At 62.3% G+C, this 16,654-nt stretch overlaps 1 protein-coding gene across 1 annotated transcript; it reads left to right on the top strand.

Annotated features, from left to right (window-relative positions):
- GTPBP6 (GTP binding protein 6 (putative)) lies at positions 1-12,594 on the top strand. The gene is made up of 10 exons (XM_082447974.1): positions 1-364; positions 5,080-5,217; positions 5,769-5,839; positions 5,967-6,097; positions 6,424-6,494; positions 7,344-7,502; positions 8,901-9,109; positions 11,348-11,496; positions 11,796-11,948; positions 12,196-12,594. The coding sequence occupies exons 1-10, from the start codon at positions 16-18 to the stop codon at positions 12,317-12,319; spliced, it is 1,554 nt and encodes a 517-aa protein (XP_082304100.1). The 5' UTR covers positions 1-15; the 3' UTR covers positions 12,320-12,594.
- Positions 12,595-16,654: the final 4,060 nt, after the last annotated feature.

Here is a 16,654-nt window from a genome sequence, read left to right as displayed (position 1 = left end):
AGGAGCCCTTGCGGTATGTGGGCCCTGCGAGCCGCCGTCCGCTCGGGGCCCTGGTTCTCTCGCGTGGTTCGCGGCTGCCGGGCTCCGAGGGCCGCGCCGCCGCTGCCGCCTTGCCCTGTGCGCGCGCTCGCCACCTTCCGCGGGGGCCTGGGGGGCCCGGAGGGGCGGGGCCCACGTGCAGATGGCCGGGGAAGTCGGACTGGTGGAAAGGAGGATGAGGAGGAACCAGAAGATGCGGAGGAGGAGGACGAGGAGGAGGAGGAGCTGCTGAGGAGGGACCCTTTGCTGCCAGCGGGGACCCAGCGCGTGTGCTTGGTTCACCCTGACGTCAAGTGGGGACCCGGGAAGCCGCAGGGGACCCGAGGTGACCGGGACTGTGGCCGCCGACTCGGGGGGCGGGGGGATTTGGGAGTCGTGAAAAGCGCCAAGGCCCGGAACTTAAAGGGAGGGGCTTCTGGGGGCGGGGCTTCTGGGGGTGGGTTTCGAGGTCTGGCGCTCTGGGCAAAGACGCCGAAGGGCGGGGCTTCTGAATGGCCGGGCTGAAGGGGCGTGGTTTTGGGGGCGTGACTCTGAGGGCTGGAGCCCATAGGGCGGGGCTTCTGGGAGCGGGACTCCGAGAGCTGGAGCTCGTAGGGCGGGGACGTCGGGGGCGGGGCTTCTGAATGGCCGGGCTGAAGGGGCGGCGCTTATGGCGGCGTGACTCCGAGGGCTGGGACCCCTAGAGCCGAGCTTATGGGGGCGGGGACTCGGAGGCTGGACCGCCCCCACCCGACCCACTCCAGGCAGCGGCACCCCTGCAGCGGGCCTGGAAATCCTAATTCTGGGCTGGGGCGCCTTCCCCCGTGCACATAGCGGGTCCGGGGCCCCTTCCCCTTTCGGCCGCGCCCCAGGTTGTCGCTCGGCCCTGCTGCCCCGCGCAGCCTTCCCATCTGTAAAGGAAGAGAATCCAACAACTAACGCCAGTTTGCACGGGGTGTGTCCCTCAGCTTTAAGCCTTTATTGACCCGCTTTCACTGTGTATCGCTGAGTACTACCCCCAAAGGTTGTGCACAAGCGTGTTCACACGCCCTTTGTAGCAGAAACCGTGAACCCGGCTGAGTCCCTGAGCCGCCTGGGACCTGCATCCATGGCCCTCGGCCATCAGCAGCCCCACTGTACCCGCCCCGGTCGGGCTGGGGGGACAGCAGACACGCCGGGCAGGAGCCCGCCGCCTGACCTGAGTGCTGTGTTCAGAACCCAGCAGGAAGGCGGACGGACGGGGGCGGGGACGGGGCCGTCTCACCAGGGTGGTCCTGGATGGCCTGGGGAGACGGACCCCACAGATGAATAGGGACAGTGTCCAGGGTTAGGGCTCCTGAGGGAGCACGTCCTGGGCCCTCCTGGGACCGCTGCCCCTCGGCTGTTTAGGGGCTCTCAGAGCCAAGTCACTGCAGTGGTGCAGCCATGCGAGGACTCAGGTCGTCACAGGTACTCTGGGTGTGAGCAGAGCAGTGACCCAATGGGGGGGGTGGTGGCATTCTCCTAATTCCTTTCCCCCTCTTAGACCTTTACTGAGATACAGTTCGCAGGGCATAAGAGTAACCACTTTGAAGGGTGACACTCAGAGGCAACTAGTACGTTCACAGTCGTGTGCAGCCACGGCCTCTGTCCGGTTCCACAGCATTCTCGTCTCCCCGGAAGGAGACCCTGTACCCTCAGCAGTAGGCCTCCCCCTTGCTTCTCCCCCACCCAACCCCTGGCAACCAGGAGTCGGCCTTCTGTCCCCGTGGATTTGTCTGTCCTGGACGTTTCACGTGAGTGATACGTGGTCTTTTGTGTCTGGCTTCTCTCACTGAGCGCCATGTTTCTGAGGCACGTATATGTTGTAGCCTGTGTCAGTGCTTCATTCCTTTTTTTTCTTAAAAACTTTTTTTTAGAGTGCTTTTAGTTTCACAGCAAAATTGAGAGGAACGTATAGATATTTTTCATATATACTCGCTGCCCTCACCAATGGATGGCCTCTGCCGCCTTCAGCATACCCACCAGATGGTGAGTTTGTAGTAACTGACGAGCCTGTGTTGACATAACACCGTCACCCCAAGTCCACGGTTTACGTTAATTAGGGTTCACTGCTGGTCTTGTACATTCTACGGGTTTGGGCAAATGTATGATGACATGTATCCAACATTATAGCATCACACAGAGTAGTTTCACCGCCCTAAAAATCCTCTGTGCCCCACCCATTCACCTCCCACCCCCAAACCCCTGACAACCACTGGGCCTTATACTGTCTCCATTGTTGGGCCTTTTCCAGAGTGTCATAGAGTTGGAATCACATAGTCTGTAGCCTTTTCTCACTGGCTTCTTTCACTCAGTCGTATGCATTTAAGGTTCCTCCATGTCTTTTCATGGCCTGACAGCTCATTTCATTTTAGCGCTGAATAATATTCTGTTGTCTGGATGGACCACAGTTTATTTATCTAGTCATGTACTAAAGGACATCTTTGTTGCTTCCGTTTTGACAATTATGAATAAAGCTGCTATAAACATCCGTGTGCAGGTTTTTGTGTGGATGTAAGTTTTCAACTCCTTTGGGTAAATACCAAGGAGTATGATTGCCGGATTGTATGGTAAGAGTATGTTTAGCTTTATAAGAAACTGCCAAACCATCTTCCACAGTGGCCGTACCGTTTTGCATCCCTCGCAGCAGTGAGTGGGAGGGATGGTCCACATCCTTGCCAGCATTTCGTGTTGTCAGGATTGTGGATTTGGGCTCTTCTAATAGGTGTGGAGTGGTGTCTCATTGCTGTTTTAGTTTGCATTTCCCTGATGACAGAAGGTGGGGAGCATCTTGTCATATGTTTGTTTGCCATCTGTATATCTTTTTGGTGAGGTGTCTGTTAAGGTCTCTGGCCCATCTTTTAGTAAGTTGTTTTCTTATTGCTGAACTTCAAGAATTGTTTTTATGTTTTGGATACCAGTGCTTACGGATGTGTCTTTTGCACATATTTTCTCCCAGGTCTATGGCTTAACTTCTCAGTCTGTTGATGACATCTTTTGCAGAGCAGACGTTTTTAATTTTCCGTGCTGTCATATGCTCAAACTCTGGGATCCTTTCTCTGCCAAGTCCAGCCTACCAGCAGGCCCGTGAGAGGCACTCCTCATTTCTGCTAGAGCGCTTGTGATCTCTAGCAGTTCTTTTTGGTTCTTTCTTGGGATTTCCATTTGTCTGCTTGCCTTGCCCGTCCGTTCTTGCATGCTGTCTACTAAATCCATTAGAGCCCTTGGCATGTTAATCATAGTTGTTTTAAATTCCTGGTCCAGTAATTTCAACATCCCTGCCATGTCTGGTTCTGATGCTTGCTCTGTCTCCTCAGATTGCCTTTTGGTGCGCCTGGTAATTTTTTCTTGATAGCTGGACGTGATGCACGAGGTGAAAGGAACTGCTGTAAATAGACCTTAGTGGTGAGGGCTGACGTGGGGGGGAGGGGTAGCCTTCTGTGGTCCTGGGATCAGGGTTCGGTCTCTTATGGTGCCTGTGCCCCTGGGCTGTGACCTGCACAAGTGCTTCTCCGTTTCCATCCCCACCGAATCCTAACCCTGGCCTTCGGGGTGGGGTTGTGGGGTGCCAGACCCCCAGGCAGGCAGCTGTGGGCGTGGCCAGAGGAGCAGTGCAGCAGGAGGGAGGCCATTGGCACCCGCGCAGGCACTCACCACGGAGCTGGGGACGTGGCCCCTGGGATCAGGAGAGACAGCAGCTGCAGGGATTACTGCTGGGTCAGACCTGGGGTTGAAGGATGGAGGTCAGGCGTGACCAAGCACCTGACCTGAGCGACCAGCAGGTGGAGGAGGTGGGACAAACTGGCGGGCCCATGGGGAGTCACACCCAAGAAGACTCTGCCTCCCCTTGGCCTAGAGGATGGGGGGGGCCCCCCATGTCCCAGAAGATGGGGACCCCCGCACAGCCCAGAGAATGGGGGGGACCCTGCTCTGTGGCCTCAGACCCAGCCTGGCTCCTACTCCCCAGCCTCTGGCCTGTGTCCTGGCTGTGCCCTGAGGAGGGTCAGGTGGCCCCAGAGACAGCAGCACCCAGGTGTCCGGGGAGTGGGGACAGCGAAGCAGGGGTGCCACAGAGGGGCCGCGGCTCTGAGATTCTGTGCAAGGGTGGCCTCCCAGGGGGCGGGGGCACGGGCGCGGGATGGGGGGGCCGGCCTCCCGTGGGGCTTGGGGCACGCACTCCACATCTCACAGAGAACAAGCCCGGGGCCCCGCAAAGCTGTCCTCCAGACCTGAGTCAGCCCCGTCCACGCCGTCAGGGCCCAGCCCCGGGACACGCTGGCGTCACTGCCCACCTGCCTGCTGTCCCTCAGGGGAGAGTCTCGGCTGCCCTGTGCCCCCTTCCTGCTCGGGAAGGACCGTCAGGAGGAGAGCCTAGGGCGGGGCGGCTCCCAACAGCCCTGCATCCATGGCCTGCGCCCTCAGTGTCCTGGGCTCCTGCCCCGGGTGGGCCCTGCCTCTCCCGCCACCCACCCCCAGCGCACGTGCGCGCGCGCACGCACACACACACACACCCCATCCTGACCGTTCACGGCCAGGGGCCCCGGGTGGGCGCTGCCTTTCTCGGGCCAGGCTCGGCAAGGGCAGCCACTGGGGCCAGGCTAAGACCAGGCTGGGCTCACCCAGGACAGGGCACCCACGGGGACTCAGCCCACCCCGCAGGCAGGGTGGCAGGTTCTATGGGCCCTTGGGAGCCTCACAGGGGATGCTCTCCCGTGGGTCACAAGGGACCATGGGCCCCCACGGGGCAGACGTCCCAGATTCCAGCGCGGGGGGCGGCCATCCCCGCGTCCCTGCTCGGTTCAGGGCCCTCCTCCCCTCCCCGGTCCTGTGTCCACCTCTCCTGACCATCTGCCCAGAAGAACAGAGCTGCATTTCGAGCAAATGCTGATTGGGGCGCTTTCCCGGGACCATTGTGTAGGTGGGAAGCAGGAAGCCGTCCCAGCCTGGGGCACGTGGCCCAGGGCCCTGGGCAGGGCTGGACACGGCCCAGGGCTGACCCAGCTGGAAATGACCCTCACACTGACCTGTCTCTCCCCAAAGCTGAGTGGCAGGTGGTGGAAGCACAGGCGCTGGTACACACGCTGGATGGCTGGTCGGTGGTGGACACCATGGTGGTGCCCACCAAGACGCCAGGCAGGAAGCTCATCTTCGGCAGAGGGACCTTGGAGCACCTGACAGGTGAGTCCAGCGCACGTGTCCCCGTCACCCTCCCGGAGACGGAGTAACCGTGGCCATCCCTCTGTGCCTCACAGGAACTTGGATCAGACGGCAAAAGCCACCACGCCCGTGTCAGAATTCAAACGAGGCCCCAGGACACAGGCGGGACCTTTGAGAGTCGGGCACACGCCAGCCCTGCGCCCCAGCCCACCCCCTCCCCAGTGCCCTGCGGAGGGGATCCTGCATGTGACCCCTGCCCTCCATGGACCCCGACGTCTCCACCCCAAACCCACGTCTAGCTCACAGCTCAGAGCAGGAGACATGCCAAGGGGGGAGCTCACCGCCCATCTGTGTCTAACAGGCACTCAGTCCCCACGGGGTCATGGGACCCCCATGTGTGTGAGATGTACTCCCCTGAAGATGGACCCGGTCCGGTCCTCCCCGACCCGCAACCCACACTTGACAAATACTGTGCTCAGAGACTCAGGGTGTCCGGGGAACACGGCCAGAGTGCAGGGTCCCCAGACAGACATGGGCGTGCAGATCTCTGAGAGACCATCCGCTTTTCCTAGAGAAAATCAGGGGGTCCCCGGAAATCACCGCCATCTTCCTGAATGTGGAGAGGATGGCTGCACCCACCAAGGTACCTGAGAAGCTCACTGTTTCCCGCCCACGGCGGCTCAGGGAGTGGGTCAGTGTCCCCGTGAGGACACAGGTCTCGACGGGCCTGGGGTCACCACAGGTCCCCTCCCTCGCGCTCCGTCTTCTAGAAAGAACTGGAAGCCGCCTGGGGTGTGCGGGTATTCGACCGATTCACGGTGGTTCTTCATATTTTCCGCTGCAACGCCCGCACCAAGGAGGCCCGGCTGCAGGTGGCCCTGGCCGAGCTGCCCCTGCTCAGGTACCTGCAGAGCCCGGGCTCGGGGCAGACAGAGCCCTCCTCGGACCCCCTCTTGCTTTCCCGTACCTGGACTGTTGCCAGGGTGGCAAGGGTGGAATGTGGCCAGTGGGGACGTGTCCAAGCAGCACAGCTACCAGGGCACGTGGCCCACAAGGAGCGCCACCCAGCAAGGGGCCCTCCGTCCCCGCCCGTGAAGGCCACGCAGCGGCGAGGCCCCCTGCGAGCCTCTTCTTTCTGTCCGGATGCCCACCCCCAACCCAGGGCTCTGTCCCAGCCCCCCACGGGCACGTGCTCCCGTCTCCTGAGCCGACCCGTTTCCACGCCAGGTCCCACCTGAAAAATGACGTTGCCCACCTGGGCGGACGAGGAGGGGGCTCTCGCCACATCATGGGGTCAGGTACCGTGTCTGACGTCTTGTCACCGGGCGCTCAGAAGGGGGAGGGTGTCTTGGCCACCACCCCTACAAAGGGGACGACGTCCCTCAGAGGTCCTGATGGGGCCTCATCCATGGTCACAGTCAAAGGAGGGTATCAAGGTGTTTCCCTGGTGTGGCCGTAACGAAGGACCACAAACCCGTGCCTTAAAACCACAGACATTCATCCTCCCTGAATCCTGCAGACCAGATCGAGGAGTTATAAGGGCTGGTTCCTTCTGGAGGCTCCAGGGGAGGGTCCTTCCTGCCCCTTCCAGCTTCTGGGGGCTCCAGGCATCCCTGGGCTTGTGGCTGCATCCCTCCCGTCTCTGCCTCCGTCTTCACGGGGCTTCTCCTCTGTGTCTGGGTCTCTCCTCTTCTGTCTCTTATAAGAACCCTGTCATTGGATGTAGGGCCACCCTCATCCAGGAGGACCTCATCTCAGACCCTTCACTGCATCACATCTGCAGAGACCCTGTTTCTTAATAAGGCCCCATTTGTAGGTCCTGGGGGTCAGGGTGTGGACACATCTTTGGGGCACCACTCAGCCCACTGTGGGTATCATGGGGGCACTTCTGAGGCTCTCCCCTTGGCCTCTTCCTCCTGGGTAAAGGGGAGCCCAGGTGACCTCAGGGGGCAGAAGTGCGAGGCCGCCTCACGCCGGGCAGAGCCATCTCAGAACAGAAGGTGTTGGGGCCAAGTGTACAGGAGAGCAGGCTGGGGGGGGGTCCCTGCAGCCCCAAGAGTGAGCCTGTCCCCGTCCCCCGCAGGCACCCCCGTGGCTCTTGCCCCTTTTGTGTCTGCTCACTGACTCGCCATCTTGTGTGTTCCTAGGAGAGTCTTTCCTGCAGGTGCACCAGCGTCTCCTGAAAGATAAGGAAGCGAAGATTCGGAAGGCCCTGGACAAACTCCGCCGGAAGAGGCTTCTCCTGGGGCAGCAGCGGAGGCGGCGGGAGTTCCCTGTGGTCTCCGTGGTCGGATACACGAACTGTGGTGAGGAGTGGGCCCTCCCCGGGGCTGGACGGGTGTACGCTAGGAGAACCCACTTGCCCACCCGGCGAGATGAGTATTCGCGGAGGGCTAGCCCAGAGTGAGAAGGACTGGACTGGGACCCCATCCCTGGGCGTCCCGGGGGCCACGGCGGCCCCCCGTGTGACTGCTGTGGGCTGACGCCCCTCTTAGTGGATGTCTCCAAACTCTGAGAACGAGGAAGTAGCGACAGTTTTAAGTCCGTTGAGAGTGGACAGGATCTTCCAGGGATCAGAGCGGTTCAGATGTTACCGAGGAAAACTTCACAGTCTGTTCTCAGCTTCATCTGCACGAGCAGATCAAGTGGACCCCACGTGGGGAACAGAGTGCAGGGCGTCCTTTAGGGTCACAGGTGCCCTGAGATAAGTGGAAAGCGCCCAGTTCCCTCCACCGTGGGGATTCAGTCCACGGCACTTGCTGGGCTCCCCTGAGGCCCGGCCCCGCCGTGTGCTCGGGAAGCACCGCCTCACGGTCTGCGTCCAGAGGACGGCGGGAATGTCCCACAAACGTGCACGGGAAGCCGTGGGGCGTCCAGGCTTGAAAAGTCATAAATGTCTACGGGTAAAATCACCCCTGCCAGGAAATCCCAACTGCCCCTCCTGGCTGCATCCTCAGAGGGTGGCGTGTCCTCCTCTAACCGTCAGAGGATCCAGTGAGTGCGGCTTGATCCCGACTCTCACCGACCGGGAGTTCGGGGTCCTGCACGGAGCAGGGGCGTCCAGGCTGAGCCCCGCCATCCAGTTACTCGACGGCAGGAACCGCCACCACCTCCTGGTGGACCATCGGCAGGGCTTACAGGCGTAACCAGGGGGTATCCCTGGGCTGGGCGGTTACTGCTGGCGCCCCTGAACCTGGGCTCAGGTGGGGAAAGTGTCCACGTTGTCAGGAAAGGCTGTGGCGGAGGGTGTCCTAGGCCACCGCAGGTACACACAGCACCGTCTACACCCTCACTACCTGTCTGCACACACTGCACCCCCTACTCCACCATCCCCTCGTCTACACGGACACCACACCACAGCTCGGTTACGCCACGGTACCATCCCTCCGTCCGTGTGGACGCCTGCCCGCCTCACATGCACGTCACCACCGTCTGTGTCTACACCGTCTCTCTCGTCTACACCAGCACTCTTGCCCTGGCCCTGGTCCATTTTACCCTGAAGCCTAGACCGTGGCAGCTGAGTCCTTGCACGGCCCGCGCAGCGTCCCGCGGGTCCTGCGGAGAGTTCCGAGCGCATAGACCCTCCTGCCCCTGCCCCCACTCCAGCGGCCTGTGGTCAGTGTGGGGCAGCCCCGAGGTGCACAGCGGTCGGTGGGGGACCGGAGGGATCTGAGACGCACGGTCCCCTTGTGCCCGACGTGCAGGAAAGACCACGCTGATCAAGGCCCTGACGGGGGACGCCGCCATCCAGCCCCGGGACCGGCTGTTTGCGACGCTGGACGTCACAGCCCACGCGGGCTGGCTCCCCTCCCGGCTGACCGTCATCTACGTGGACACCATCGGCTTCCTCTCCCAGCTGCCCCACAGCCTGGTCGAGTCCTTCTCGGCCACCCTGGAGGACGTCCGCCGTTCGGTGAGTGTGGAGGGCCAGGTCGCCTCAAATACCACAAATGGGAGGCAGGTCCCCTCATCCCAGCATCAGGGGCCTGGGTCCCCTCATCCCAGCATCAGGGGCCTGGGTCCCTTCATCACTACATCACGGGCCTGGGTCCCCTCATCACAGCATCACGGGCCTGGGTCCCCTCATCACTACATCACGGGCCTGGGTCCCCTCATCACAGCATCACGGGCCTGGGTCCCCTCATCACAGCATCACGGGCCTGGGTCCCCTCATCACTACATCACGGGCCTGGGTCCCCTCATCACAGCATCACGGGCCTGGGTCCCCTCATCACTACAGCACGGGCCTGGGTCCCCTCATCACTACATCATGGGCCTGGGTCCCCTCATCACAGCATCACGGGCGTGGGTCCCCTCATCACAGCATCACGGGCCTGGGTCCCCTCATCACAGCATCACGGGCCTGGGTCCCCTCATCACTACATCACGGGCCTGGGTCCCCTCATCACAGCATCACGGGGCAGAGTCCCCTCATCACAGCATCACAGGCCTGGGTCCCCTCATCCCAACGTCACAGGGCAGGGTCCCCTCATCCCAACATCACAGGGCCTGGGTCCCCTCATCACAGCATCACGGGCCTGGGTCCCCTCATCACAGCATCACGGGCCTGGGTCCCCTCATCACTGCATCACGGGCCTGGGTCCCCTCGTCACTACATTACGGGCCTGGGTCCCCTCGTCACAGCATCACGGGCCTGGGTCCCCTCGTCACTACATTACGGGCCTGGGTCCCCTCGTCACAGCATCACGGGCCTGGGTCCCCTCATCCCAACATCACAGGGCCTGGGTCCCCTCATCCCAACATCACAGGGCCTGGGTCCCCTCATCCCAACATCACAGGGCCTGGGTTCCCTCATCCCAACATCACAGGGCCTGGGTCCCCTCATCACAGCATCACGGGCCTGGGTCCCCTCATCACACATCACGGACCTGGGTCCCCTCATCACAGCATCACGGGCCTGGGTCCCCTCATCACTGCATCACGGGTCCGGGTCCCCTCATCACTACATCACGGGCCTGGGTCCCCTCATCACAGCATCACAGGGCAGGGTCCCCTCATCACAGCATCACGGGCCTGGGTCCCCTCATCACAGCATCACGGGGCAGAGTCCCCTCATCACTACATCACGGGCCTGGGTCCCCTCATCACAGCATCACGGGCCTGGGTCCCCTCATCACAGCATCACGGGCCTGGGTCCCCTCATCACAGCATCACAGGGCCTGGGTCCCCTCATCACAGCATCACGGGCCTGGGTCCTCTCATCACAGCATCACAGGGCAGGGTCCCGTTACACAAAACTTCACGATGACTGGATTCCCCCATCCCTGCCCCTCAGTGAGCTGTGCTCCGACTGTACGATTGTATGTGCTGTAAAGGCAATGCTAATGAAGAAGGGGTTCTCTGCACCTTTTGGCTGCACTGGGGCCCCGAGACAGTGAACCCTGGCATTTATTCAGGGTACAGGGTCTGCGGGGCCCTACGTGTGACAGATGCCCCAGCACCTTCGAGGTCACAGCAGCTGAGCCTGAGGGCCACGTGCAGCTGCCAGCACCGTCCTCAAAAGTTTCTGAAAATCTAGAACTTCTGAACTGAAACACTGATTAAAAGAAAATTTAAGTTCGTCAAAAAAAAGAGAGAGAGAGACAACCCAGAAGCGAGCCCCCCAAACCGTAACGGGCCCATCCTTCCTGTGGCAGAATTAGCCTCAGCTGCAATTTCTCCTTTTCTTTTCTGAATTTGGCACAAGGTACCTGCCTGTAAAACGTATGGAATAGGGGTGGAAGCCTTTTTAGAACGTGAGCTTGGTTTCACAGAAAAGTGGAGTGGCCCGGAGCCTCGAGCACAGCACCCGCCGGGTGGGGGGCTGGGGACGGGGGGTCACTGGCCGCACGCAGGCGTAGGGCCAGCACCTGTCGGGCGGGGACACGAGGCGGCCCCTCAGTCTGGGTGCACCTGGAGTGGCAGCCTGGCCCGGATCGAGGGCACTGGGGGGGCTCCGTGCACGGCAGAGCGGCTCTGTGGTCTCGGGTCCCACCCTCCTCCTTGGGGCACAAGTCTCCGTGGGCAGCCGCACCCACCCCTCACAGAGAGCGGTGCGGAGCCCCCATCGTGGGCCTGGCGGGCCCTCCCGGGCGGGGCCAGACACCGCTGGCCCCGAGCTCTCTGACCGCCCGGCCCCTCTGGTCCTCAGGATCTGGTCATCCACGTGCGAGACGTGAGCCACCCCGAGACAGAGCTGCAGAAGGCCAGCGTCCTGTCGGCCCTGCGGGCCCTGCAGCTGCCGCGCCCGCTGCTGGACCACATGGTGGAAGTGCTCAACAAGGTGGACCTGGTGCCCGGGTGAGCACCTGCCGCCCCGCGGCCGCCGGACCCCTCGCGCTGGCGACCAGGGCGCGCGCGGGTCTCCCGCTGGAGCAGCGCCCCGCAGCGCGCGGGGTGGGCTGCGCGTTTGGACCCCTTCGCCCTGCGCACCGGGACCGCACCCCAGCCCCACGCACGTCTCGCTCATCCCACCCCCTCCTCTCAACTTCCGGCGGGGCCGCGTCCTCGCCCGGCACAATCCGAGCTCGTCACGGCTGGGCCCGCGGGCGGGGACCCCGCTCCGGTCCCCCTCGCTGAGCGGGCGGCCGCCCCTACAGGTACAGACCCGCCGAACCCAACGCGGTGGCCGTGTCTGCGCTCCTGGGGCTCGGGCTGGAGGAGCTGAAGGCCAGGCTGGAGGGAGCGGTTCTGAGAGCCACGGGCAGGCGGGTCCGCACGCTCCGAGTGGGGCTGGCGGGGCCGCAGCTGAGGTGCGTCGGGCCGGCCCGGCGGGGGGCGGGCGTGCCCTTGGCCTGGGCGGGGAAGGCGGCGCCAGGTGGGGCCAGGGTGCGACGCCGGGGCAGCCGGTCTGGCTCCTCAGGCAGGGAGCAGGTGCCGGCCGCTTAGACGCACGCCGGGGCCGTGGGCAAGGCCACCACCAAGAAGCGGGACGCCCCGCTGGGGGCTTCGGGGCTCCGTCGGGGCCGCCCGTTCCCACCAAACGCGTCTTCCTCCCAGCTGGCTGCATCAGGAGGCCACGGTGCAGGCGGTGGACGTGAGGCCTGAGGCCGGGGTGGCCGACGTCAAGGTCATCATAAGCGACCCGGCTTACGGCAGGTTCAGGAAGCTCTTTCCAGGGTGAAAGGACGCCCAAGGGTGCGGATGCTCCCCGAGGACTGAGGGGGGGCTCCCCGGGGGCCGGGGGGCTGCAGCGTTCCCGCCTCAGAGAGGAGCGGGCGCCCCGCGTGGGCCCTACGCCCCCGTGAGCCTGGCGGGAGGGCCGCTGGGGCTGGGAGCTGGCGTCGATGGTGAGACTCTGAGCGGTTCCGGTTGACCGTCAGGGGTGTCTGGAGAGCTGACGTCCCGTCCAGGGTGCTTGAGCCGCGAGACAGTAAAAGCTTTGTGTGTGTTCGTGAACCAGCCTTTCCGGTTCTTCCGTGCCGGCCGCCGGGCCGAATCCCTGTGAGCGCTGGCCGTGAAGGGGGCAGGTCCGGCTCCCTGTCCCCTCTGTGTCCACGCGTTCACGGCTGCCACTCCTCGCCCTTCCCCACGGTAGCGTCAGGGGCATAATTAAAATGTCTCCCGACAGCCCAGCAAGCAGGAAGAATCCCCCGTTTACAGGGCCAGGTGGCCGGGACCACCCATCACACACCCGTTAGTTGTCTTTACCCAAAAGAAAAAATACAACTTAGGGCATCTTGTCGACAAGCAAGAAATCACATCCTGGGGCCAGACTCCTCCCCCACGGTGAGGCAGGACCCCTTCCCGATGTTCACTTTGCAGAGAGGCTCCAGGGCGCCCAGGCAGACATTCCCGGGATGCAAACAGGCCGGGGGCCCTTCTGCTTAAAGAGATTCACACGCATCTCAGGGAGACGGGACGCTAAGCTGCAGGTTTTCTAAACGGAAAGCGAATGAGAAGGGTGTTCCCTTGCCCTTTTGGCACCAGGAAAGGACTTTCTTCCTTACCTCTGTATTCAGCGTTATAGGGGCGTTTCCTGAGTTGTCCCAGGCTTTCAGCACCGCTGGAAAGTCTCTGCGCTTCTCCTAAGCCTGTGGATGCAAGGTGTGCGTGTGAGCTTTCCCTGTTCTGAGGCTCGGCTGTGCACACGCGGCTCTGCAGGCCCCCCGCTCAGTCCTCGGTGCGCCCAGGCCTTCCACGCCTGCTTCTGTAACTGCCATCCTGTGGAGTTTCCGCCTGGGGCAGTGTGGCAGGCGGAATCGTGTCCCCTACAACGTCCACGTCCTAATCCCAGAGACACCCCCCTGCCCCCGAGGCACCCAGGTGAACCCACCAGCCCCCTCCCCGTGGGTCCCCGCGAACAGGAGGCAGAAGTGAGAGTCGGGCAGGTGCGAGGACAGAACTGGAGTTAGAGCTCAGAGGAAAGTGACTGCGGAGATGCTGCTGTGAGGTGCAGAGAGGGGTCCCGACCCCAGGAACCCGGAGGCTCCAGAGCTGGGAAAGGGACGGAACAGCCCTCCCTGGAGCCTCCAGAAGGATGAGCCCTGCCCGTCCTGGGCGTCTGCCTGGGGGGACACGTGCGACTGCTGCCTGCGGGGCGGGGAGAATTAATGTGTGTTTGCAGCCGCCATCTGGGCGCCTGTGGCAGCGTGTACAGGACCCGCATGGGACCCGGGGGCACCCGCATGGAATCGTGGGGTGCGGGACAGTCAGGATGCGAGCCCCTGAGCCCGCGTGCGCAGGACGGCCTCCCGATCCTCCCGAGAGGAGCTGCCTCCAGGGACCCCACAGGCCGAGTGCAGAGCGGGACCACGCCCCACAGCCCCATCCGGTCCTCCTGCACGGGGTGGAGGAGGAGGGGCTGCAGGGTGGCCCCCGGGCGCAGAGCCTCCTCTCCGAGGGAGGACCAGGCCGGGGGATCAGTCAGCCAGGGCCTCACAGCAGGTGCTCCGCCGGCCTGCCCCCTTCCTGCCGCTCAGCCCCGGGGGTCTCATTCCTACAGGGTCCTTGAGGCAGGGGAGGCTTTGCATAGACCCTGCTGGGTGGGGAGCATGCCGGCTCCTGGACTCCAGCCCCCCAGGCTCCCCGGGTCCAGCCCACTCGTTTGCCAGGCTGGGGGTGCCCACGTGGTCGCAGGGGCCCCGTCAGCCATCCTCCCTGCCGGGGACCCCTGGGCTTGGCTGCCCAGCTCCTCCCAGGTCCAGCCTCCCTGCTCGAGTCTGGTCCACCCCCAGCTCCTCCCGGCGGCAAGACACAAGCAAGGGCTGTAGGGAGTCGGTTCTGGCCTCTGGCTCCCTCTCCTGGTACCCCTCACCCACTGCCCGGGGTCCCCCCCACCCCCAAAGCCCCCTCCCCAAGGACTCAGGAGGCGAGCTCAGCCCGCGGCTGCCCCCGACACGGGCGAGATGCTGCAGGGCCAGACACGCCCCCACGGGGGCTGAGTGAGCGCGCCCCAGGCAGGGGGACGAGGCGGGGCCTCGCGGGGCCTGGGGGAGGGCAGGGGTCTCGGGGGGCCCGGAGGGGGGGAACAGGCTCGTGTAGGGTGGGGACAGGTATAAGACCACCCCCTTCCCCCAGTACCCAGACCCTCCTAAGACCCTTGTGCAGAGACGGTCTCCCCTCCCAACCGGGGTCCACTGTGCGTCGGGTTGCCCAGGGCTCTGAGAACAGGCCCGGGTGTGTGGCAGCCTGTCATCACAGGAAGGGGATGTACTCAGGGCCACGCGGCCACGCTGCCTCTGAAGACGTGACCCCGCCCGGCTGGCTTCACCTCCGTGGCCGGCAGCCCGAGCTCCCAGCCTCGACGCTGCCCCACCAGCGACATCCTTCTGCCAGAACTCACCCCTCAAATGCGGAGGTCTCCAAAACTCATCTTGAAAACGAACACAGAAGTTTCACTTAATATCCCCGCGGGGAACTACAGATACTCCCAAATGCACGCCTTTGATCCAGTCCTTAAGTTTATAAATCAGAATAAACAGGAGGAAGGAGGCATGGTTTGATTTCTGAAAAACTCACCGGGACGTGAGAAAAGTGCTCCATCAACTTCGGGTTTCTAAGGATCCTCCCCGAGCGTTACCGTGAAAGCCGCCAACAGCCTCTCGGTTGTTTGGTAACAAAAATCCACAAATGCAACGGACTTCAATGTCTTTTAATCATTCTGTAGAGTTAAATGATCCATGTCGAACCATTCCTGACCCAAATGCGAGGTAATCGCGGTTGGATCCAGCGGGAGACACTGATTATTGAGTCGTAATTACCGTTAACCACATGCCCTGATCTCCACCCGATCCCCCAAGCGTGAGTTCCACGGGCCCACCGAGCAAGTTCAAGGCCGAGGTAGCCCCTGAGATGACCCATGAGTTTCTTCTTCTGGGTTTCAGGCACCTTTGTTCAGGGAGGGATCCTGGTACCGAAACAGAAGCAGATTTTCCAGTGGAAAATGAGTACTTTGATCCCAAAGGGAACGCCTTCCAACGTGGATTAAATGGCCATTTTCCAGGCTATCCGGAGAACCTAGCCCCTGAAGTCCTTGCTTTACAGTAAGACTGTTCCAGAACATGAGACACAGACTCCCCGGGTACCCTCTCAAGAGGGACGTGACATTAAAAGTATGCTTGGGGTCCATCCTTTGGCTGAGACATGTACAAAACGAGCTATTTCTGTGCTGAGTTTGTGAGACTCCTGGTCATCAGAAAGTGAGGCAGAGGCCTCGTGGGCGATGCCCAGCCTCCCTCAGGACCAGGGGCAACACGGGGCCTCATTTCTACCTGTGGGGTTGGAGCTTACAGAGGCGCCTGAGCCAACACGGAGAGACGTGACCAGGATGTCCCAACGCCCAGGAGAAGGGACGCCCCGCACAGCCATGGTGGAAGCCGTTTGGGTCGGGAGGCAGAGCGCACAAGGCCACGGAGTGTCTATGGGAATGGCAGACCGGTCTGCATTGGCCCGTCTGATTGATTCCAGGGGCCCCGGGCTGCAGGGATGGCCTCTGCCCGCCTGGGCCTGGCCCCAGGTGTCGGGTGCGGGGAGGACTGTCCTGGCGTGTGAGCCTTGGACAGCAAGGTGGTCAGCTCACATAAGGATGTGACCTCCTTATGTGATGGGATGAACCTCCCCCGGGTCTGCAGGCCCCCCGGGATGCCAGAGCGTCAAGAACACAGAAAATAAGAAAACACAGTTAATGTGATGAACAGATAGTCAAAGAGACCACAGAATGGGGCAAGTTGGGAAACTGATAAATACCCCCTGGGAGAACAAGAAGAGTTCCAGGCGTGGCAAAGATCCAGGGGCAAAGAGGCCAAGGGCAGAGGAGGACCAGTCGGCTTCAGTTCAGCACCTGAGCGAGGAGGACAGTCCCGCACCTGGGCTGGAGAGCTGGGTGGAGGAGAGGGGTGGGCAGTTGACAGAGCCGACGTGAGCGGACACAAAGGACAGTTCAGAGGAGGACGAGGGTGTGAGGGCGGCGTCCCAGCACCGGCATGGACATTGTGCCGTGTCACCTGTGTCCTCACAC

The sequence above is a fragment of the Balaenoptera physalus genome (assembly GCF_965194825.1).
Source record: "Balaenoptera physalus genome assembly, chromosome: Y".
In the NCBI taxonomy this organism is placed as follows: Eukaryota; Metazoa; Chordata; class Mammalia; order Artiodactyla; family Balaenopteridae; genus Balaenoptera; species Balaenoptera physalus.
This window is presented reverse-complemented; position numbering and strand designations above follow the sequence as displayed.

Bases quoted from the DNA above. Each gene is read 5' to 3' on its own strand.
- GTPBP6 (XM_082447974.1), top strand. From the start codon at position 16: ATGTGGGCCCTGCGAGCCGCCGTCCGCTCGGGGCCCTGGTTCTCTCGC. The intron at 365-5,079 runs GTGACCGGGACT...CTCTCCCCAAAG, and splicing joins GAAGCCGCAGGGGACCCGAG to CTGAGTGGCAGGTGGTGGAA. The intron at 6,098-6,423 runs GTACCTGCAGAG...TTTCCACGCCAG, and splicing joins GCCGAGCTGCCCCTGCTCAG to GTCCCACCTGAAAAATGACG.